This window comes from Sander vitreus, chromosome 17 (genome assembly GCF_031162955.1).
Source record: "Sander vitreus isolate 19-12246 chromosome 17, sanVit1, whole genome shotgun sequence".
Taxonomy (NCBI): Eukaryota; Metazoa; Chordata; class Actinopteri; order Perciformes; family Percidae; genus Sander; species Sander vitreus.
This window is the reverse complement of record NC_135871.1, coordinates 6,135,907-6,158,602: the sequence shown is the minus strand read 5'-3', so window position 1 is coordinate 6,158,602 and position 22,696 is coordinate 6,135,907. Positions and strand designations below refer to the sequence as shown.

Sequence of the window (22,696 nt, the reverse complement as noted above, 5' to 3'; positions counted from 1 at the left end):
GAGAAACAGTGAACAGAATTTTGCTTTCAAAGCATCAAAATAATCCACAGCAAAGTATGTTTCCAGAAACTATGTACTGCTTACTCAGGACAAGCTACAGATCTCACTGTGGACACTTTTAGCATTTGCTTTTAACCGTCAGCAGAAAATAGTTTAAAAATAGTTAAATTCTGTAAGTTAGGAGTTGGATGTCTCACTAGAAGATACATCACCCAACTTCTTAGATAAAACAAAAATGTTTAAAATGTGGGGGGGTTTACAATTTAGATAACTGAGTCTTTTTAAAATTACTGAAAGATATCTATCTAGCTATCTATCTTAATCTAATCCCTTTGGAAAGTGTTAAACGTAAAATATGCAATTTTCTGCCACTAGGTCTCCATAGGGGTCTCTCAATCGAAACACAGACTTTTGATGATGTCTTGAAATCGCGTGGGTTCGTGGGAGTTGTTGTCTTCATTGTTAAACAACCAATGGGAGCGGACGGCAGCTATAGGGAGGACCGGAGACCTTTCCGCCAGACACGGGCGTCAGCGCTTGAGTTCTGATATGGTTAACGGATCATTAAACTTTCTGTTTATTGCTGTTAGCGTCGTTAGCACCCAACGCTGGGGTTTGTGCTGGCTGGGGGCTAGCTGTGGCTGGGTACCCGGGGCTGTTTTCCGCTCTCATTCCAACTCAAGGTTTGTTTTTTTTAGCCCAGGGCTGTTAACCGTGGTCAAAACAATCATACTAAAAATAACTTTATCAGCGTTTTGAACATTAAAAATGTTTCCTTACGGTTTAAATACCAAGCATTAGCAAGAGCCACTTGTCATTGTAGCATAGTATAGTATTGAAATATATTAATAAATTAGGTCTCTACTGTGTTGCAAAGTGGTATGTAATTAATTTAAAAAAAATGATGCTGTGTGGCAGAAAATGTATTAATGTTATGAAGTATTGTATGATTTACAATTACTCTCCGACGTATCATCTGGTGTTTCTGGGCATTTTCCGTGTTTTGCCAGAAGTTAGAGCAAAGGGTCAAAGGATTTATAACAGCATTGACCGGCTACCAAATGACACGCTGTGTGTCATTGATTAAATCATAGATTTATCTGGGTTGATTGTTTGAAACATTTGGGATAATGCAAGTACACAGCTAAAATGTGGAGTGTTTACATGGGATGGACTTAAAGGGGTGGTTCAGAATTCTGGACATAGGACCTCATTTCCAAGTTAGCCAGTGTGCTATTTATCAGTGGAGACAGTTTAACACTTTTCATCCAGCCCTTCCAGTTGCAGAGTTTGCTGGTGCTAGGCTAGCGCAAGTCAACAGTATCTGCTAGCCTGCCATTAAAAGCAGTCTTACACACTCCACAGTACACCCGAGGCAACTAAATTATAACGCCAGACTATCGACGTAAATGTCTGTTGATAAAATAATGTTAGAAATAAAACCCCTTGCATCTCAATGATCGCATTACAGTTTGAGGGACTAGTTTCTCAGCGACGGCAGAATTTTACTTAGCTCCGGTTAGTAGTACTGCGCCATAAAGTAAACAGAGAAGCGCACTCCAGTCGGGAAACCTAGTAGCTGCTGGCTTGGACATCAAGATACCGGCGGAGACCCTACTCAACTGGCAAATGTGTAGTGATCATTTTACACCAGACGACTTTGAAAAACCCCGCAATCTAAAAAGGACCACAAGTCACTGACAACAAATGCGGTTCCATCCGTCTTTCTAGATGCTGCACCAACAGCTACTGATGAACAAGTAATAACTTTCGGTAGGCTACTCTAGCTGATAAAGCTAGCCCCTTTCATAATGTTAGCCTAGCTGCTACTGATAGATTGAGACTGACAACGTTAGTGGAACGTTACTGTTCAATGCATTGTGGAGAGTGACAACGTTAGCTAACGGTATAGCTACACTCTTGGTAGATACCTGGCTGGGCTAACTGCTAACTTTAGGTAATTGCTGACAGAAACGTCATGTAAGCTCGGACAGTTTACATGCAAATTGCTAGCCCGTGTGCTTTCATGTACATTATGTGAGTTACAGCCTGGCAGAGTGGAATTAGTTGGAGCTCACAGCGGCAGGTAAATAAACTTGCGTGATTGTCATGTAAACCGGCTTTCTCTGTAGCCTAGGTAATATCACTCCGCCGCTGCTGTAGCCTATGCTACCAACTACAGGGAACAAAGTGTAACTATTGCAATGCGATGAAAGGGTAGTTTTAATTCTAACATTATTCTATCAACAGACATTTACATCGATAGTCTGGCGTTATAATTTATTTGCCTCGGGTGGAGTGTTTAAGACTGCTTTTAATGGCAGGCTAGCAGATACTGTTGACTTGCGCTAGCCTAGCACCAGCGAATTCTGCAACTGGAAGGACTGGATGAAAAGTGTTAAACTGTCTCCACTGATAAATAACACACTTGCGAACTTGGAAATGAGGTCCTATGTCCAAAATTCTGAACCACCCCTTTAAGCTAACAGAGATTTTCTGGGTCGGACTATGACACTGGTGCAGTCAAAGTCAATGTATCATCTAAAGTTGTGCTTGTGGAAAAAGTTTCCTTAATTAATTATGTGAGGGAAGAGGGACATGTACGCATGGAAGGAAGGATAGGAAGCTACATCACCAACAGCTTTCTTTTTTTAAATCAATTTTTTAAAATGTTTTATGGGGGTGTTTTCCAGCCATCTAATTGAATAATTGGCCTGCTTGTCTAACATTAATAAGTACAAATTTCCCATCAAAACACGACTACCTGATTTCTCATCCATATTACATGGCTTCTTTGCCAAACTACTTGGTCAGTTCCTTCTCTGGCTTGATAGGAGCAGGCCTATGACGACAAAATGGATCATTGCTCCCACTGGGGAGTCCAATTCTCTCCCCAGACTGTAACGTGGTCATCATTACAAGGCGTAAGGCGGGTGCTGTGAGAAGCAGAGACCTCATATCGCAGAATCTTACAAGAGGTTTTTGACAGAAATCCTCTGTGATACCATTGGAAGGCGTATTCACTGAGAAAAAGGCATCCACATATTTAACAAAACTGAGCGCCTTGGTACTAAGGCAGTAAAAACACAGTGACTGTAATGACAAACCTCCTTGGTGATGTTGCCATGGAGAAGGGCTTCAATATGTAGCCGTGACAATAGCTGAGGTATGAAGGCCTTGAGGCGTGGGAGAGTTACATCTGGAATAAAGATCACAGACAACAGCAATCAATCAAAAACCAATTCAAAAACATTTCCAGAGCTGCTATCAAGACTGAATCAGGAAAGAAAAACATAAGAATAACCTGTGTGTGTGTGTGTATTTTAATTACACAGCATTCCCGTCACGAACAAGACAAAATGTTCAAACGTTAGACAATCATGCAAGCCCTGTAAAACACAGACATGTAAAAAAATCAAGTCTGTCTCAATGTGGCCAATCTGAATTCAAGCAACGTCTGACCTAAATTCAAGGATAAGCTACTACAGGGACACACAATTCATCTAAATGATTGTGTGTCCACAGCAACACACACACGAGAGTGAAAGTGTCTCATAGACCCCATACAGGGGACAGCAGGAGGGTAAGGACACTGATAAGGGAAGATGGCATGTTAATCGGAGGCCCTGGTGACTGGGCTGCAGGCTTTGACCCTGCAGGTTAATTGAGTCTCATGTGAATTTGAGGATAGTCTGTGTAAGCTCCGTGGTAAAAAAACTAATATAGCAATCTGCCCTTCAGGTTTCAGACTGGCACTGCGGAGAGGAAAGACTGCAGCTAGGGAGGCATCTGCTGAACAGCCTTAGCATTCAAATGAGGATTAAAGGAGGAAAACAGAAGAGAAGAAACGACCAAATGTGAGGAGGTAAAGAGTACCCATCTATCGACTGTAAGCCCAAACAACACATTAAACCTTTAGCACAGGAATTCAAGTTTATGAAACTGAGAAATAGTGAAATATCATTTATACGTTTGTCCCTACGGCCACTAAGTTATTCAATCTCATACAACTAGCTACATAGCGCAAGCTTCACATGCTCAGTTCTGGCCTGAAAAGGGGCTTGACTATGCATTTGTTCTGCATTTCAGTCAACTCAGTTTGGTCCCCAGTAGAAAAGGGGCCAATACGCACAAGGGCTGGGACTTTAAGACAGAAGTAAAGAGAGATAAAGAGGATCCATCCTCACCGTCCAAAGCCTCTTTGAGCTCGTCTTTGGTCCAAGCAACCTCGGTCATTAGTAGACGGAGGTAGTACATGGCGTGCTGGTGAGGCTGCTCGGCTCTGAAGTTATTCAAAGACCTCATGTACTTCAGGGAGAAAAAGAAGTCAGTCAGTTCAAGGTCAACTTTATGAACTAGATTTAAAAAAGGAAAGGAAAAAAAAACAAAACTACTGTGGCGTATTTAAACCACTACTGTCATTACTTTAATGCCCTAGTGTTGTAAGGCACAGCAAAATAGATTCTGAATACCCAGGGGTTAAAGTGAGCAGTTCAATAAATTTTCAAAAGTCATTCGTTTGATCGACCATGACTCATCATAACTTTGTACCGATGATGGAGTTGCAGTCAGAGCTTACCGCTTCTTTGATGATGTCAAAGCGCTTCTCATCTACCTCAAAGGTGGCCATCTTCTCAATGATCTTCTTCAGCAGGATGTGTTGTTTGTCACTGTAACCTTTAACAGACAGCTGCAGCAGATAGTGATAGAGGACATATGGTACATGAAAGATAAGGTCAGCCTGAAACTCTAGTTTCATTTGTTGATTTGAAAGTTGTTGGTTTTTTTGGCATTTTAGAGCTTTTATTAGATAGGACAGCTTTAGACATGAAAGGGGAGAGAGGGGGAGCGACATGCAGCAAAGGGCCGCAGGTCAGAATCGAACACGCTACCGCTGCCTTCAAGAACTAAGCCTCTGTATATGGGCTCACGCTCTACCAGGTGAGCTACCCAGGCGCCCTGATTTGAAGGTTTTGACCTATTTATGTGTGGAATTATTGGCTGGCCAAATGATTGTTAGGAAAAGCTCATCACTCCCCCCGCTTCAGATGAGTCACCACCGCTACAATAATTACAAAATATGTAAAAGCACATCTAGATTTGCCTTAAATGTTCCAATAAAATTAAAATGTGGATCAATTCAATCAACAAAAAGATTCCTATTGACCACAAGGGTTATTTAAAAAAAAAAAAAAAGGTAACAAAAAGGCTGATCTATATATTAGTAAGCACCACTTCACCATCTACTGCAGTGCAAACATATTTCACTTTGGTCTCTTAGGGAGTCAGAGCAGACTTAAAGGTTTTTCTATGCAAATTAGCGTTTTAAAAATGGAAAAGAACAGTCAAGGTTATTTAAAGCCTCTACCTTTGCAATGTCATCTGCCCCTTATGGCCCTTCATGATTCAGCAAAACCTCCAGCTACATGGCTACGCTCTGACTCATCCCATTCCTCCCCACTGCCTGTCGCTCGGTCTCTGCGGTGACACATGCTCAAAGTAATCTCTCCAAACATCATTAACCTTGACAAACATCCGGCCAGCCACACCAATACTGCTGACTCAAATCAATTAGATACAGCCCTTTACACGACTAGAAAGATAGATAGCTGTCTCTAAGGACACACCACAATCATGAATTCACTGATGAGAGGAAGCTAATGAATGCAGAGTACTAGGCCATGTGACAAAGGGTGCAAAGTGTTAGTGAAGGAGTTAGAAAAAGCTTGAAAAAGAAAAGCGCAAAACACCACCCCCGCAAACCAGTTTCATTCATGGGTAAGTTGTTACTTTGCTATACAACAATCCCTGAGACACATACACACTACTGGGAAAACTGTATTCATAAATTGGGGAAACAAAGAGGTGCCTGATTGAGCAAGTCACTTGCTATGTCCATCAAACTTCTTGGATACAGATCCACTTTGTGCACTTGAATCAGCAATATTGTGTCATTAAATGTGTCAGAGAATCTGCATCATTTGGCTTTATTCCTGGCGACAAGACACTTTTTCATCTGTGACACATTAGAAGTGAGAGAATGGCAGCCAAAAGAGCAAACAATAATTATAAAAAGTAGGTAAAATCTTGCCATCCAGTCTATTTCTCCTTCTTTCAGACACATGTTGTCGGAATACATTATCCTGAATGAATTTTGGAAGTGAATCTGTAATAACAGTCATCCGCCCTTGACTGAAACAGCCAGGATTCAGTGTATACTTAAAAGTATGCACAACGTTTCAAATTTGTGAGTTTTAATGCCACAGGGGTCTAAAATGAAACCCTATTTTATTAATTAATTTCAAAAACACTAATCTTAGAAATGAAAGTCTTCTGGCAAAGACTGAGGTGTCAAGGCATTTAAAAATCCATGCTCTCCTCTGATGAAATATAATAAACAGATTCTCTCAAACATAATTCCTGGAGGTAAATCTTAACCTAATGATAGAAAAAAATGTCAACACAGTAGCGTATGACATTTCCAGAGGACTGTATTCAGCTACCTATAGTTAAATGACATATTAAGTTGGTGTTTGCAGGGAATGCAGTAGCAAGCAGATAGTCCTTAAGGTTGGACAAACAGGACACACAGCACTTCACATAATCCATCTATCAAACTGAGCGTGGAAAACCAAGCCATTTCCACACCCTGTCAAAGCCTTTATTGGTGCGCCCACTTCCCTCCAGACTTCAAACAGCTTACTCACGAGGATGGCATTCATCCCCGAGGCTAGGCCATACACCAGCCCGGCCAGGCGGGCTGCATATGTATACTCTTTTAAATCGTCCTTCAGTAACATGAGTAACAAGTAGGTCATGTTGCAGTGCAGGGGATCTGCGTATAGGTAACGACTAAAAAAAAAAAAAAAAAGAACAAAAACAAAAATACATGTTTGTTTGTTGGGAATGAGGGGTTGTCAAAAAGAAAGACAATGCACGTATGAGAAGAATGATAAGAAGAGTATGTATATGCAGCCTCACGACTAGCTTTCTGTCCCGTAAAAACTGTCAGACAACTAGATTCTATGGAAGACTCGTGCCACCGCCGTTTGAAGATCAACCTTTAAATCATAGATTCAACGCGGTGGGGGGGAATGTCCCTTCACCTGGTGTGATAAATACAGGTGTGCATTTAACCACAACACATCTAAAAGTGAGAAACGACAATGATCGGTATGCCTGACAACATGAGAAAATAATTAGCATAAGTAGTTATAAGGGGTTTGCGAGAGGTGGGTGAGAAAAAAGGGGAAGAGGATTGGTAAAGAATGAAGAGGAAGATGTAGACATACCAGAGGCTAGACTGGCCAGGTCTGGGTTGGAATATTTATTTATTTATTTATTTTTTAAAACAGCATGGGTGGGGTTTACCACGAGTTAAGAGTTTTGACAATAACAAACATACAATTGACTATGATATACAGTACTTTTTTGTAAATGCCTAGCCTTTTTTCATTTATTGTATCATCTTGTTAGATAAAACCTTCCAGTCTGGCCATATAGATGGCTTAAAATGACCTAGAATGATCAACCCGGGCCTGGCTGAGTCACAGTAGCCCAGTCTGAGGATGATAGCGCTTGGGGACCTAAGGTCTGGGATGCAGCGTGAGGGCGATGGGGAGGAATTTGGAATACTTACATACATCCCATAGACGGTATTTTGGAGGTCATAGTTCAAGCCAGCTAGCTCGGCTGCATATGCATACTCGTTGAGGGAGTCCTTGAGGAGCTCCAGGTATAAATACGCCATGTTACAATGCAATGGGTCCACATACGCAAACGGGCTGTAGAGAAAATATCAGTGGTCAAGCAAAGCATAGATACAAAGCGTAGACGCATTGGTTTCTACATTTTCTCTCAGTAGAAGCTGAAGGTACTACAAGTATCATAAATAACATAGTTCTACACATCAACATACAATTAGCTGTAGTTATTAGGGTTGTAACAGTACAAATGTTCCAGTTTAGGGCGTTTGGCGACTTGCTACAACCTATGAACCAAATTATTACAGTATAATAGACTGTAATTAAAGTGCCACACCGAAGGGTTTGGCAGTGTTTCAGTTGCCGACTATCTTTACATAGCAAACAGTTGTTCGCTGCTATATTAAGGTTCTGAATGTCGAGTACAGAACCGTTAATTGGCAGCTAACATGAATTAAATCATTTCAGTAAAATCGCATTCAATTAAAGGTTTACGTAGCGTTTCCTTATTTGTATTTCTATTGCTCTTAACATGCTGGCCTGTGGCCCTCCGTGGCCAAACTGTGACACTCTTCCTCTGACCAGAGTTGTGTTGACATTAAAGTAAATAACTACTGATCACATGTTCAGCTTGCAATAAATGTATAGCTACAGCGTAACCGAGTTGCTGTACAATAGTTTGGAGATTTGCTTTACTCCTACCTTCCTGTTCTTGCCTTCACCTAAGAGGCGAGAGCCTCACTCACTTCTGATATGGTCTTTTTTGATGAGATGCTGGCGTCACGTTAAGCTACTGTTAATGCAAAATGAACACTTCCTCCAGGTCCTTTAAAAATTTAAGTATTTTGTTTTTGTAGAGCAGCTACAGGAATTGATGACACAACCACGTACACGTAAAAGTTGATTTACTGGTGAGAACCTTGTGTCTAAAGTTGCAGCTGAACTACAAAGGTTCACAGTTAGTTACGCACCTGAAGAACTCAAAGTTCAGGCACGCCTTGGGCAGGAAGAACTTGTCATCCTGCTTGAACCACACCTTGCTCATAGCTGTGTCCTGGAAGAAAAGAACACCACACGCACAGGCAGTTCTTATTTCCATATTCCTATTTAAGGCCATTCTGTACAAAGATAACTGTCTGCAGTCCCTGGAAGTGAAAAAGGAACACTTCATCAGCTACACACCACAAGCAGACGTGTGCATTTAAATAATCACATCATTTTGAACAAAGTTACTTTGATTTCAACAGATGACACTATAGGCTTTTTGCAATAAAAGTTAAGAGTGGCTTTTATTTAGTCTTTTCTTCAGAGAATAGAATATGTACACTGTTAATAGTTTAGTTCCTCTGATACCGACATGACGGCAACAACAGTACTAAATGCTTTATGTCTCAATCAAAATCTCTTATCAGCACATGAAAGCATGACAGAGATTTCTAACAATATGAACTTAAGCAAGGACCATCCAATGCAGTTACTGGGTAATTAACACTAGAAAGGCCAACGGGTAAAACCCGTTGTGGCATAAAAATAAAATGAAAATGTATACCTAAAAACGCCAGCGGGTAATTACTTACTTTTCTGTACTTTGATAGAGTTGTGCAGCAAAACACTTGCCTTGATTAAAGCGGGGACTGATGGAGAGTCTTTCTCAAGAGGGTAGATCTCAAAGTTGGTAGGGATGAACTCGTTTCTCATCGGCAATTTGAACTTGCCGTTGAGGTCTGCACTTGCCCATTTCTGAAACACAGGCGTAAAATAAGCAAACAGTGTCTTACACTCATTACACGGCAGAAAAAAAGAAAAAAAAAAGACTCCAGTATTGTGAATTAATTAGAGCACTATGACTGCAAGGATTCACCTCGAGAGACTCTTCAGAGATGGCCTCCTGTTTGTACTGCGTGCCATACCACTCTTCTGTCTTGTTGGTTTGCCCCTCAAATGACCTTGACACCACTGCAACTCTGGAAAAGGAAAGCGTAAACCAGGTCACGTTAAATGGATACAAAGAGCTCTCTGCCAGAGCTGATGAGATGGACTCTATTTGTAAGCACTGCACTAGATGAGATGTGAGTGCTTTTTGCATTCAGATAATGTCTGAGATAGTGGAGATCCATTGACACATTGTCTGCCTCTAACTGATGATGAGCTATGTTTAGAATTCCAATACACACTGTGCTGCATTTAGAGTGCGTTTCACTGGTACCTAAACATCAACGTATATTTATTTATACAATCACAAAGTGGCAATAGCTTCCAACAACTAAGACTCAACATGAAAACAAGTAGTGTATCAGTAATGAGTGTGAATATAGTTTCTGGTAGGGTGTGACGAGACACTTCGCTCATGAGACGAGATGAGATTGGGTTCACGAGATCGAGACGAGACTTTAACCCTATTTTAAAGAAAACTTCAATTAGCAATATAACTGGAAAAATAGTTTTTACTCAGAGAAGCAAAGTTACAACGTAACCAAGCGTTTCATTGCAGCAGTAAACAAGAAAGTAGGCTGCTCTTTTTAGGACCATTTTAAGACGAGGGGAGAACATTGCTCTTTGTTTAATATCATTAAAAATAAAGTTAGGTTTTGCTAAGTCAGCGCCACACACAACTGCACGCTGCAGTCCGTGCGCATGTCGCGCAGCGAGAGAGAGCGGCCGTACTCTAACGTTCTAACGCTGCGTTTTACCGGCAATTTCGTACTATTGCAACTCCGCTACCGCTCTGCAAAAGTGAACTCAGAGTCAACTTTGGCGAACGGGCAGGGGATCTTCTATGCTAATTTAGAGGTCCAAGCCAGACTCTTCTTCAAAGCCAGATGTATTATAAGACCCACCAGGTCAGACTCCGTCTACTGGCGGCTGCTCTGCTCTTGTGACCGATACCTCAACGAGAAGTCTCGGCACAGTCTAATCTCGCAAGACCTCGAGATCTCGTCACACCTCTACTTTCTAGCACTTGAATTATGCAACCTGACTTGCTGTTACTTCACTTACGGCTGCTGGAATGACATTGATACATAGGGAAACACTCAAAATATTGCTGGCAAAACATCAAGGTTAAATAGCCACTTTAGTAAGAGGAAGAGACTGGCATGCACACTGTCAGGGTCAGCCAATGAGGGCATGCAGTCTCCTCCATGGTAAGCATTAAGGAATGGACTAATTACAAGTTTGCACTTTGCTTGAAAGAGAAGTAGCATCCCATACAATTCATTAGAGTTAAGGCTACAATAGGGGCTGCAAAAGAGAAAATAGTGCTATTCCCACTATATGACTCTTATTTGGTAAGGTCTCTGACTTAAATTCACAACACCTGTGTGACAAAATGTATTCCCCAAAAAAAAAAAAAAAGGGTCATTCCAAAAAAATGGCTGAACCTCTTCTTCAGCATCTCCACAAAAGACAGAATGCAGGACCAACTTTATGGTTTACTGTCATCATCTTAGCTCATCATTTGGTGTTTAGGTCAAAAACAGTTAATTGTGGCTGCCAACAACTAGGTTTCTCAACATACAGTATTAAAAGTTATCTACCTGTGGTTTAACACAAAATACTATTTGGTAGACCAATATCTCTTAACAAAGGCATGTAGAACAAGTTTGCTAGAAACAATTTTATATTGGCCAAATTGTTCATGTAAAATCCTATGAGGATACCAGCGTTTCCAATTGAGAGAGCATAATCTTGATAATGTATTCCTGAGCACACATATCCATCTTCTGATACAACTGACTGACCCTTTGAGGCTGCAGACATAATCAAATCTGTGAAGTTGTCTGGCATCCCTTTTCAAGGCAGAACATTGAAGAGCCATTTCATCCAAATATCAAAGAAGACCAACAGCACTCTGTCACAGCAGGCAGACCAATTTTTATCCTCTATTATTATTATTATTATCATCCTTGAATTATGTATCGCAGATACCAGTTATAAAAGATAGAGCAGACTTTCTGGGCTATTTCTTTGGTGTTGCGCACAAATACACACATATTACCAGAATATAAGGCTTGCAACACGTGTATTTGTCAAAGTGAAATCAATAAGGAAATTGCTATGTTTTTGTACACAATATAGGTAACACATAACATGGCATCAGCCTTTCTGTACATGACCAGAGACTAATGTTCTCACACTGACCTAACATGCTCTGGTCTCAGCTTATCCAGCACCATCTCGATCAGATCGGGCCTGAAGTCCTCCAACAGGTACTCTGCTGCGAGAATCTCTTCAAGAGGGTAGTACTGAAACACACAGAGCAGACAGCAGTTAGTCTCGTACTGCTTGAGGTGGGACAATTAACTGTAAAACATTTGTGGAAAGGGCTAAAATAGTAATAAGTCTTCAACTGCCACTGGAGTAGACTGACAGTAAAAAGCATTTGTTGTTAAAGCTCTTTTCTTGGAGAGGGTGACTTTTTATTTTTTATTATTTGCACTGCCAAAACCTAGCAAGAAGACACACAAGAAAAATTCTGTAATTATTGCAGCAGTGATGATTAAGTACTTAAGTCAATGAGCCTTGCTGAGACAGTCATACAGGAAGGGAAGGAAATATAAAAAGCCTAGCTTAACTCGGACTTAAATCTAAAGTCTCTCTATACAGAGTCAACAGCAGGACCAGGCAGCCCGATGACGACAGCAGGTACAGACGCAAGAGTTGCATTGTGTCTCCCTGGAAACAATCTTTGCAGATATAGAGGGGACCTACGTGTACAAGACCAGCCACTTTGGAAGTGTAGCCACGGGGTCGCTCCTTGTCCTTGAACCTGAAGGCCACTTTGTTTAAATCCTACAGAGAGAGAGAGAGAGACAGAGATGTAATGGGTGAAATCACAGCACATACAACAGACATTTAGAGCCAGATTCTGAGCCGCCAGGCTAAAGGATTATTCTAATCCTTTAGGAAAGACAATTTTAGTAAAAACAGACTTCCACAGTGTAGCATAGAAAAGTAATACCATCAAGTTTCATTTGACATGGCTACGTTTAAGCAGACAAGATGGTGAAAATAGCTGGCACGTTTGAATCCATCAGTCTCCGCTATTCAAAGTCAGTGCTGCTCTATTAGTTTCTCCGCCAACCAGAAATAAGTAGGTCAAGTTTGTCCTGCCCCTCTGTCTGAAATGTTGTCGCTGAACAGACAACATTAATTACCTTGCACTCCTCAAACACCCACTCCTGTGGTCCCTCAGTACGCAGTTTCTGGATGTACTGGAACATGTGGAAGATGATGTCCTCAACGTGCACTGCAGTGACACACACACACACATATATATATATATATATATATATATAAATAAACATAACTCAATGAACAGTATCGACATTTCATTTACTCGCGCATATACAAATCTGACCACAACAGGGATAATCACAACCACATACAAAGCACATGGTAAATGAGCTATGGTTAATGTAGAGTCGGCTGTACTACTTACAGAGGCCCTCCTCAGTCAAGTCCACATTGATGATAAAGAACATGAATCCTCTGGCTCCTTCTTTCTGCCCTCCCACAAGTGTGTTCACCCAGCCTTCAAAATAATAATCATGGTCATTTTCTGTTAAATGTAACGTAAGAATGGAAATTGAACATCTTAATAAAGTTTAATAGTACATCTTGAATACTAAAGAAATTCAAATACGGTTGAAAAGTCAAATCAGAAAATAGTACATATTCAGCATTTTGTCCTTCATTTTTAATATCTATATATTTTTTAAACAATATTTTACATAAAAACAATATTTTAAATTCAACAACCTTTGTGTCCTACCTTTAGATTTGAGCTCAGATAACAAACTTCCGGGTCCTTCATGACCAATCAGATGTCCCAGATAATGTCCTGGGTTAGATTTGTAGTACTTCTGTAGGTCCGGGATGGGGAAAGTCACATACAGGTTCCTGATGTCTTTAATAGGCACCACTTTGTAGAATTGCTGTGACAGAAAACAAAGAACAGAAAAAAACGTGTTGTGACTCATTCATGATAGTTTAGATAGTTTTTTTTTTTTGGGCTTTCCCACCTTTAATTTTTGACAGGACAGCTAGGTGAGAAAGGGGAGAGAGAGGGGGGAAGACATGCAGGGAATTTGTCACAGGTCGGATTCGAACCCTGGACCTCTGCGTCGAGGCATAAACCTCTCAGAATATGTGTGCCTGCTCTACCCACTGAGAAACCATATTTTGACGAGTGATGACAGGAAAATGTTTTCATGATGTAGTGCCTGAATACATTTTCTTTTCATATAGAGAACAGCCAGTTATCACGATGAACTAACTGGATAACAAAACCTAATAAATACTATCTCATTCAATACTGTCTATGGCCCTACATTACAGTAAAGAGTGTAGGGTTAAGTGTGAGAAACATTGGCAAGTAATAGACTCACTTTGAGGTGTTCTTCCTGGAAGGGATGCTCGGGGAATTCTGGGATAGGTACGTTCTTGTTCTCCACTTCTCCAAATAGCTTAACCACCATGGAGGTCAACTCATCTAATGATTCTGTAGGTAAAGAGGAAAAAAAAAAGCTCAGATTTACGTTAAAGTTAATAGACAACAAGTAGCTCATATGAATGCAAAGAAGACCCAATGAAACATTTCAGCAGTATGTAGATCTTGACACTCATTCAGTGAAACATACTGTCAACTATAATACTTTGACCATCAATAAAGTATTTCCAGAATGCACAAAACGGTTCCACTCCAATGATATTTCTGACCAATAAATGCACAATAAAGCTCACTAGCCATTCAGCTGTTGAGTAACAAAGAGCCACTTGGAGCCATTACTTGGATGTTCTTCTAAGCACTTCTGTTACAATTCAGATGAGAAAGCTTTGCAAATGATAAAGAACACGAGATCACAAAGAATGAGCACCGTATACAAGGTGGTTGAGAAAATCATTAACTTGAAAATGAAATAGGTGGCATGCGGCATCCTAACATCGATGCATTATTAACAATCATTCTGAGAGGTAATTATTGCTATGACCATAAAAAAAAAGTTAAAAAAATGTAAGCCTAATCTTTGAGAAGCCCACATTGGCTTTTATTTTCAACTCTGCAATATCATGTAGTTTGAGAAATTAGTTTCTGTCCTTCCAAACACAAAGACTGTTGTAGACAGAAAAAAAACAGGTTCCTTTACTTCTACCACAAAAGGAAGCAGAGGTTTTTAAAGTGTCTCATGATTACAGAAGATTACAAAGGCCGAAACTAGTAAAAGGCCAACGGGGAGATATTTTAACAAAGTAAACAAACCTCCACGCAAAGCTAAAGACAATACAAACATGCAAAAGAAGAGGAGGTGCTGTAGGGCCATACTGTAAATGGACTAACCTCTAACAAATACTACAACCAGCATTAGCTAAGAGCTACTCAGTCTTGACAATTGTCTCATTTGTTTTTGGCAATTATACCAAGGCAAAGTATCACAATTGATTTTACAAGGACATTTTGTATTTCTGTATATTAACTTGAAAATCAAACTAATTATGGCTTATATTTAAATTTTGAAATATTCTGATTGAGGCCATCTACACAAAGTCATACATGACTGTGCACTGAATAGTGTGTTCCTCCTTGTCGTCTTGTGTAACCGACAGTACAAGGGGTTGGCAAGACGCACGAGTGCTGTTCAGGCAGAGTGCAACATTTAAACAGGGCGTTTGTGAGAGGTCAACTCTTACCTCTTCCTAACACACACAGTCCCATGAGGTTGGAGGAGTAATATGTAGAATGAAACTTCAGGAGCTCCTGACGGATGTCAATCCCATCTTGAGACGGCCGGGTCTCAAGGGTCAATTTGTTACCTAAAATGATTGAATGAACAGCGAACATTTGTTTTTCAAAATCATGCCACAACTTCCCCATGATAAAAGTACAATTGTAAGGATCAAGCTTTGCTAGTTCTACACTACACCAAATCATTCAGGTTCATTTTCACTCTCCAACTGCAATTATCAAATTTAGTTTGAATAACCAGATCCACAAATATGAGCAGTGTATTGACATGAGACAGTGCATCATGGGGAATGGAGAGATAATGATGACTGTATTCTAAATAGAGGAACAGTCATTGTTCCACCCTGTGCAAAGGATGCAGACACAGATAAACATCAGCAAGGTCTTCTTGAGAACTGCATTTAAATATTCAGGGCACTAAAACATAAAACTTTGCGAGCGATTCAATCGGACAACATGGATCAGTTTATGATGACATGTCAGGTACACGGACAAGCTGCTTGCCTGCTATCTGAAATTAACCGTATTTCAAGTTTTTTGAGACAGGAGACAGAAAAACACAGCAACAATCTTGAGAAGATTATGTTTGTCTGCTAAGATGGCATGACTTTCAGGCCCGACTGATCCTCTTTTATTCTTAACTGGGAGTAAAAGATTATATAATTCAAGACTGCCATCAGGTGGCTATTCTTAGCTTGGAGCCGCTTCCAAGTCCACATCACTCTGATCTGGAAATTCACTGGCCCAGAGAGTGAACGCTCTTTTTATGCTATGAGAACAGTTAAATGTCAGCTGAGTGAATCGTAATGGTTATAATTAGGAGGCATACAAGTGTTAAAGATGTCACAGACCAAAGCTGTAGCATGTGAACAAAATGGTGGCTTGAATTGTATTTATTTCTATAGAACACCATCATGTCATTTTGTTTAGCAAACACTACTAAAGTGAGGTACTTATGTTGCCAAATATCTAACGGTAAAAAAGTGAGATTACCATGTATTTTTTTTTATTATAAAGCAGGCCGAGGTGCTACATAAATACTGTGACGGTATCAAAACGCTCAATCCACAAAGGAATGCACACAGCCTCAGAAACGAATCCATCTGGGCTTTTTCAGAAGAAGAGCTAAAACGGAGCGTATACTCAGACAGAGTGTGAATACAGGTATATTCAGACAGACAGTATGAGAAAAATAATGTGTTTTTATGAACATGAAACCATGTTCTAGTAGAAACCCACAAAACTAGCGTAATATGGGACCTTTAATAGTGTAATCTCTGTGGGGCATGATACTTCTTTAAACACTGCATAGGTCGTGTAATATGAACCCTATATATTTAAATATTGCAAAACAAAATCTAACTTCTTTTTTTTTTTACATTAATATGTTAACAGGCGAGTGGACAGGACCAAAATATGTGTAATCAGATCATCTACCCAATACATGGTATTTTTGTTTAAACATCCAGTGTTTTTAGCACCTTAGCAACTATGGACCTGATAACCTTACATATCATGGAGGCAGACAGCAATAAGCAGAAAGTCAGAATGAAATATATGATCATGTACAGCTGAAGTGGTAACTCTTGAGATTTTCTACCTGTTCCAAATTTACTGAAGGGGTGGTCAGGGTTGCCAGTGGCCTTCTCTAACTGGAACAGCCTCCAGGCGTCATTCATCAGGTTCTTCTCGTGCTCAGAGTCCACAGCATTCACCTCCCGGTCCTTACAGCTCTCATCAAACAGTGGGCACAGGAAGAATTGGGCAAACCTACAGAGGTCGCAAAATGACAGTAAAGGAAACATTAAGCAGTAGAGTTTAGTATTAGTATCAGTTTAGTATTAATGAACTTTCAGGCTGATAATATTACTTAAGGCTATATAAACTTTAAATAAACATTTAATATTTGCTCGTTTAACAGTAGCCTAAAGCTGTTCTGGATTAAATGAAGAAGTTTTTAGTGTGTAGGACCATTTGTGGACACAGAAAAAAAAGACATGAAGCAGGATATAATGAAAGGCCATTTGCATGAGTACAAAGTGAGAGCAACTGCCAAGCAAATGAGGAGAGACATGCACACACAAAATTTGAATGTTTTTAAAGCTACGCCCCATGGCAGCTTTTGCTGTAGATTTGAAGGTTTATGCAACAGATTTATGCAAATCATGTCATCTGACAAACATGTACCCTTGTCACAGCAGCTAATTGTTCAAATCAATAAAAAGCTCTTGCAAAACCATCACAGCATGACCCTTGGTGTTTTTTAGTATGAGGTTCTTGTGGCTGTTCATTTTAGTAACATGAACCCTCCAAAAGGTTTTTGTCCACCACAAAATAGTGCGTCTAGAACAAATAATCTTGCTTTTAATGTGTTAATGGCCAAATAAGAATATAAATACAGTCATTCTGATTAGTATAGCAAGGGTATGGTTATAATAATGGGGCCAGCTAACAACACATATGATCCTTTCAGGCACAATGCTACATCATCAATATTTCAACATACTCTTCTGCACTGTCCTTTCCTACCGCTACGGTCCAGATGGCCTTCACAATTCACTGGCGCAGGTGAAAAATTAGCCTAGCACACACAAACAGGTGCTTGCTAGTCTATCATTCATTTATAAAGTAGGTAAGCTTATCCCAATAGGTTAGATTCTGACACCGCCCGACTGTCCTCTGCAAACCACCACAGCTGGCACGAGAGCAAGGACCTCGCAAGGCTGAGGACATCAGTCTCACCCTGACGTCTCTCGCCTGAGTGGGGGGTAGGAACTATGCGGATGGTTACAAGAGAGCACAACGCAGCTGGGTCTGGTAACCAAAGATGGACAGAAAACGACCTGGCAGCTCACTTGGGTTAACACCAGGACTCCCAAGGGAAACGTATACTGATAAATTAACAAGCACTTAGGCACAGAGATGACATCTATATTTATTGTATTTGACCACTAGTTGCTGCTTGCACTCCATTTCAATAACTGCATTTTGGCTTTACCTTTCCTGTTCTTCCTTTTAGCGAGTCTATTGTAACATCTGGCTAGGGACTACAGATGAAAGCTTTTGGCAAATTCTGGCATATTTACAGCAATGTTCATAAATATGTACTGTTGCTGTCAAATAAATAAATAAAATAAATGACATTTGCAGAGACCAAGTGTGATACAAGGGTGCCAAAGTCAACACCGTTAAATACAGCTGAGCACACCTAAAAAACAAAACAAAAAAAACCTTAATACAGGACGAGCCTAAGATGTACATGAGATACAAGGGCGCTTTCACACATACTGTATAGTTCGGTGCGATTCGGGGGTGAAGTTGCAACATTGTTGCATTTTTCATTTGGTTTGGTTTGCTTTCACACTGCACTTTGGCAAACGCACCAAACCCTGTAAACACACGTCACGCGATCGAAGCGGTCCCTTGTTTATTGGACAAAATATCCGAAACTCACCAACGCTTCCGTTCTCAGAAATAATGACGCAACACCAAGAGGGAGAGGGAGATGATGAGGTCACACAGACGACCAGCGATGTGTGCTCAGAACAGCTCATGGATCTGAAAGTTATCATCCCTTAAATCAAATAGGCCTGTAAGTCCGTAAATTGTGCGCAAGATTGAAATTGCAGGCTAGAAAACGCATTCTCTTGGTTCACTTCCTGTATTTGGGTCGGATCGTGTTCTCACCTAAATTGAACCAAACTCACTTGTAAGTGATCCGAGACTCACGTTTTCAAGCGGATCAGAGTAGGTTTGTTTGATGCACACCAGAGTCTGGATGAGCTTTCGCCCCAAACGAACCGGACTATCCTACCAAATGCTCCTGGGTTCGTTTTAACGGACCAAACGAGGTAGGTGTGAAAGCAACCTAATATGAGACAAGTTACTTTTTGTACATGGCAAAATGAACAGGAAAGTACCTATCTAGTGCTCCTTCCAAGTGCTCATGGGACACGTCAAAGTAATAGTTGGTATGCTCTCCACTGGTAAAGGCGTTGGAGCTGCCTGCATGCTCGCTGAGGAACTGGCTGTACTCGTTCTCCTTGGGGTACTTCTTTGTTCCCAGGAACAGCATGTGCTCACAGAAGTGTGCCAGGCCCGATATGTTACCTGGGTCCGATAATGAACCTGTGAATTCAAGAAGATTGTCCACAGAAAATCAGTTGATCAAGCTGTAGCTCGCAGCAGGAGGACGACTTTGCACGGCAGTAAGCGTGATCAGTCCGGTCCACGTACAGTGAAAGCAATAAGTCTGATACCTTATTTGACAGAAATCTGTGCATTTTCATGTTATTTCTGACAATTTGATAAACAAAATGTATATTATGCTTGAGTAAATAAACCCCAATTAACAAAACTGTTTTAAAAATAAATAATATTAATATGTAAATAAATCACCAAATAATCAATTGCTATTTTTATTCTCAATACTTGTCATTTTTTGTACTGGTGATTTTCCTTTGGGGCTGGCTAAAACCTCTTTGGGGAGCACCAACAATTCCTCTATGCAGGAAAAACCCTGCATTGTTAGCTTGTCATTCAGGCAATTACTTTAACACATAGAAACAGTATGTTAATAATATGACCCAAATAATTAAGAGCAATCTTGCTCATTGTAACCTTTTACTTGACTATCGCTGCAACTCTGCCTCTTTATCAGACAGAGTTTATGGTAAAATGTCATTGTCCACAGAAACCATGCTAGTGGAGTGTATTAAGCATATCATCATTTCCTCCTCCTGCAGTAAATGCAATCTACTACTGCTGAGTCAGAGAGGACATATAGGAAGTCACAAAATTGTGCACATATCCACACACATTGTTTTTCTGGGCAGCTGTCTTATATGTAAATGAGACACCAGGTAGCCAGACAATATTGTGTTTTAAGGTTTATTCGTGGCTACATGAATACTAGACAACGAGATTTAAAAAGAAAATGCTTACCCTAAGCATAGCAAAAAGAGTATGGCCAGTATTGAGGTTGTGCATGTAACTATGGCAATCTGCAAAGTACACAATTTGATCCCATGCAGTTTACTAAAACATGGACTACTTCCCTAGCCTACAGGGCAAAAATATAGTTACATTTTGTGCATAGCTTTACCCTATTGCTTTCCAAAGGGTCCCTGTAAGGAAAGCCAAATGAAAACATATGACTACCTGGCAAGGCAAAAGTGATGAAAGCCCTTTACCTATTTGAACATCCAACGCAGCTGAAGATTTGTCTGTTGTTGGGTCACTGATGAGCATGGCCTTCAGGCCATTGGTAAACTCCAAACCCCTGTAAACCCGTTTGTCCTCGGGAGAGCGAATTATGTCACTAACCACCCTCTTCACAGCCTGGTTGGTCATTCTGAGTGGCAAGGATGACACCAGCCTGCAGTGGAGGGAATTAAATGTACAGTCAAAGTTTAGTCAAGTTAGCCAAGCAGTCTGTCCTGCCATGTTTATATTCTGATCTGATCTGACATGATGGTCTTGGGAAATTTTAGTACTGAGGGAGACTCCTTTTTTTTGGTAAGGCAGAGAATGCTTAAGGGACAAGAATCATATCTGACATTCTGCGTGTGACAAAACACTGTGTATATTATACACGTAATAAATTCAGCCACAACTCACGAAACAACCCTCACTGATGTGACATTCAGGGGTTTAACAGATGTTCGGTCAATTAGACATTCACTTCAGACTCTACTAACGTTACAGCAATTAAATGCACCTGGTCACATCACTAGGAAAGCGGCTGCTGTTGGCAAACCATGGTTTATGTAGACCACCTTTATAGGATTATGACAATCAGTTCACTCACACGGCGTGGTTATGAACAGGTCTGAAATACAACCCTTTTACGAACTTGGACAAAATGTTTGTATTGTTAACGTCCCTTTGCTACAACGTACTGCTTGTATATGACATAGTACAGTCAGCTAGCGAGACCTAAAAGTTAGTAATAACGTATTCCTAAAAAATAACAATGTACTGTTAGGAAGTTGACTGAAAACACGAATACATCTGCTTCGCCCAGAACACGGTAGGGATTAACGTAAGCTAGCTAGCTAGCTACATAAAATAATCCCCCCCTCCACAGAAGGAAAACTAGCGTTAGCTTGCTAAATTAGCACTATAAACTCCAGAGAAGTGACCAAAAGTGGCAGTCGGCTTCGTTTTTCTAAGTATGTGGTTAACGTCGCCTTTAATTCCCTGTGGTTGTAAAATGTATTAGAATTGCTCATCATACAGAAGCTCCGCACACAAACTGTTTTAGCTACCACCCTAAGTAGCAACAAAGCTAACAGTTTCAGTCTAGCCAGGGATTTTAATTTAGGGTCAACAAACCGGCTTTAGTGTGGTAACGTTAACTAACGTTAGCTTACCGCTTGGTGTGAAATAACTCAATCATTTTTAACAAAAAGTTATGACATTTGCCTGACAAAACTTACCTAAAATCTTGGTTAAGACAGAAATCGTTGCCTGCTGACTGGATATATCTCGTAAACTGGGCCGTTCGGTTAATGCACTTTAACATACTTTGCGCCCATGAAAAACAAACCTTGGCTTTTACGGCGCCATATTTGAATAGGCAAAAGTAATCGAGCACAGAACAGGGCGTAATTTAACATGGCATGTTATCAATTCTGCAGTGAAATCACCGACTGATACATGTGATAACGATAACGACAATGACTATTAATTAGATAGTCAAAGTTAAAGTGACTGGAACCGGGCAAAATGTCCAGCGTATTTATGAAATTATGTCGTGTCATTGGTTCTGGTATCGATTATGTAGCCTCTGCGTGTGGATTTCCGTTACGTTCAGCGTATCAAAAAATGTTTTTCCAGTTTTTGTCCTACGCATTCTAGTTACTGTGGGGAATTAACACAATTGATGCAAAATTTTCAAATAAATATGCTATACAATATTAAGCTGATGTATTGAAGTAAGAAATGCTTCATTTTGTATTCTGCACCCAATAACATGATTGTTGGAGTTGGAGAGACTGAGTAATATTGTTGTGATTTATATCATATATATTTATATATCATATATATATATATTTTTTTTTTTTCTTGTCACGTTGCATATTCTAAAAATATGCAGGATGAACATGGCAATACAACGAGATGGCCTATGTAAAAAAAAAAAAAAAAAAATAGAGATTTAAACTTTTTTCTGCACACGCGCTCTTTGAATTTGGGTGCGTGTATAACGTGCATATACAGTCTACGGTTTATATACTGTCTATGGTTA

General features: G+C 40.1%; 1 protein-coding gene across 2 annotated transcripts in view; it reads right to left on the bottom strand.

The window, feature by feature from the left end:
- ide (insulin-degrading enzyme) overlaps nt 1-22,012 on the bottom strand; it is a 35,365-nt gene extending 13,353 nt beyond the window's left edge. The window contains exons 1-18 of one of the 2 annotated variants that reach the window (XM_078273499.1): nt 21,888-22,012; nt 20,640-20,824; nt 19,368-19,575; nt 17,048-17,217; nt 15,393-15,515; nt 14,093-14,205; nt 13,477-13,639; nt 13,144-13,236; nt 12,860-12,951; nt 12,414-12,494; nt 11,844-11,947; nt 9,565-9,667; nt 9,321-9,443; nt 8,675-8,757; nt 6,708-6,852; nt 4,580-4,690; nt 4,188-4,308; nt 3,108-3,199 (exon numbers count right to left, since the gene is read on the bottom strand). In XM_078273499.1, coding sequence (XP_078129625.1) covers nt 3,108-3,199; nt 4,188-4,308; nt 4,580-4,690; nt 6,708-6,852; nt 8,675-8,757; nt 9,321-9,443; nt 9,565-9,667; nt 11,844-11,947; nt 12,414-12,494; nt 12,860-12,951; nt 13,144-13,236; nt 13,477-13,639; nt 14,093-14,205; nt 15,393-15,515; nt 17,048-17,217; nt 19,368-19,575; nt 20,640-20,824; nt 21,888-21,973 — 2,196 coding nt within the window. In that variant the 5' untranslated portion in view covers nt 21,974-22,012. Of the gene's footprint in view, nt 1-3,107; nt 3,200-4,187; nt 4,309-4,579; nt 4,691-6,707; nt 6,853-7,639; nt 7,785-8,674; nt 8,758-9,320; nt 9,444-9,564; nt 9,668-11,843; nt 11,948-12,413; nt 12,495-12,859; nt 12,952-13,143; nt 13,237-13,476; nt 13,640-14,092; nt 14,206-15,392; nt 15,516-17,047; nt 17,218-19,367; nt 19,576-20,639; nt 20,825-21,887 lie in introns of both variants that reach the window. The other variant, XM_078273498.1, reaches the window with a different exon arrangement.
- Between the last annotated feature and the right edge of the window lie 684 nt (nt 22,013-22,696).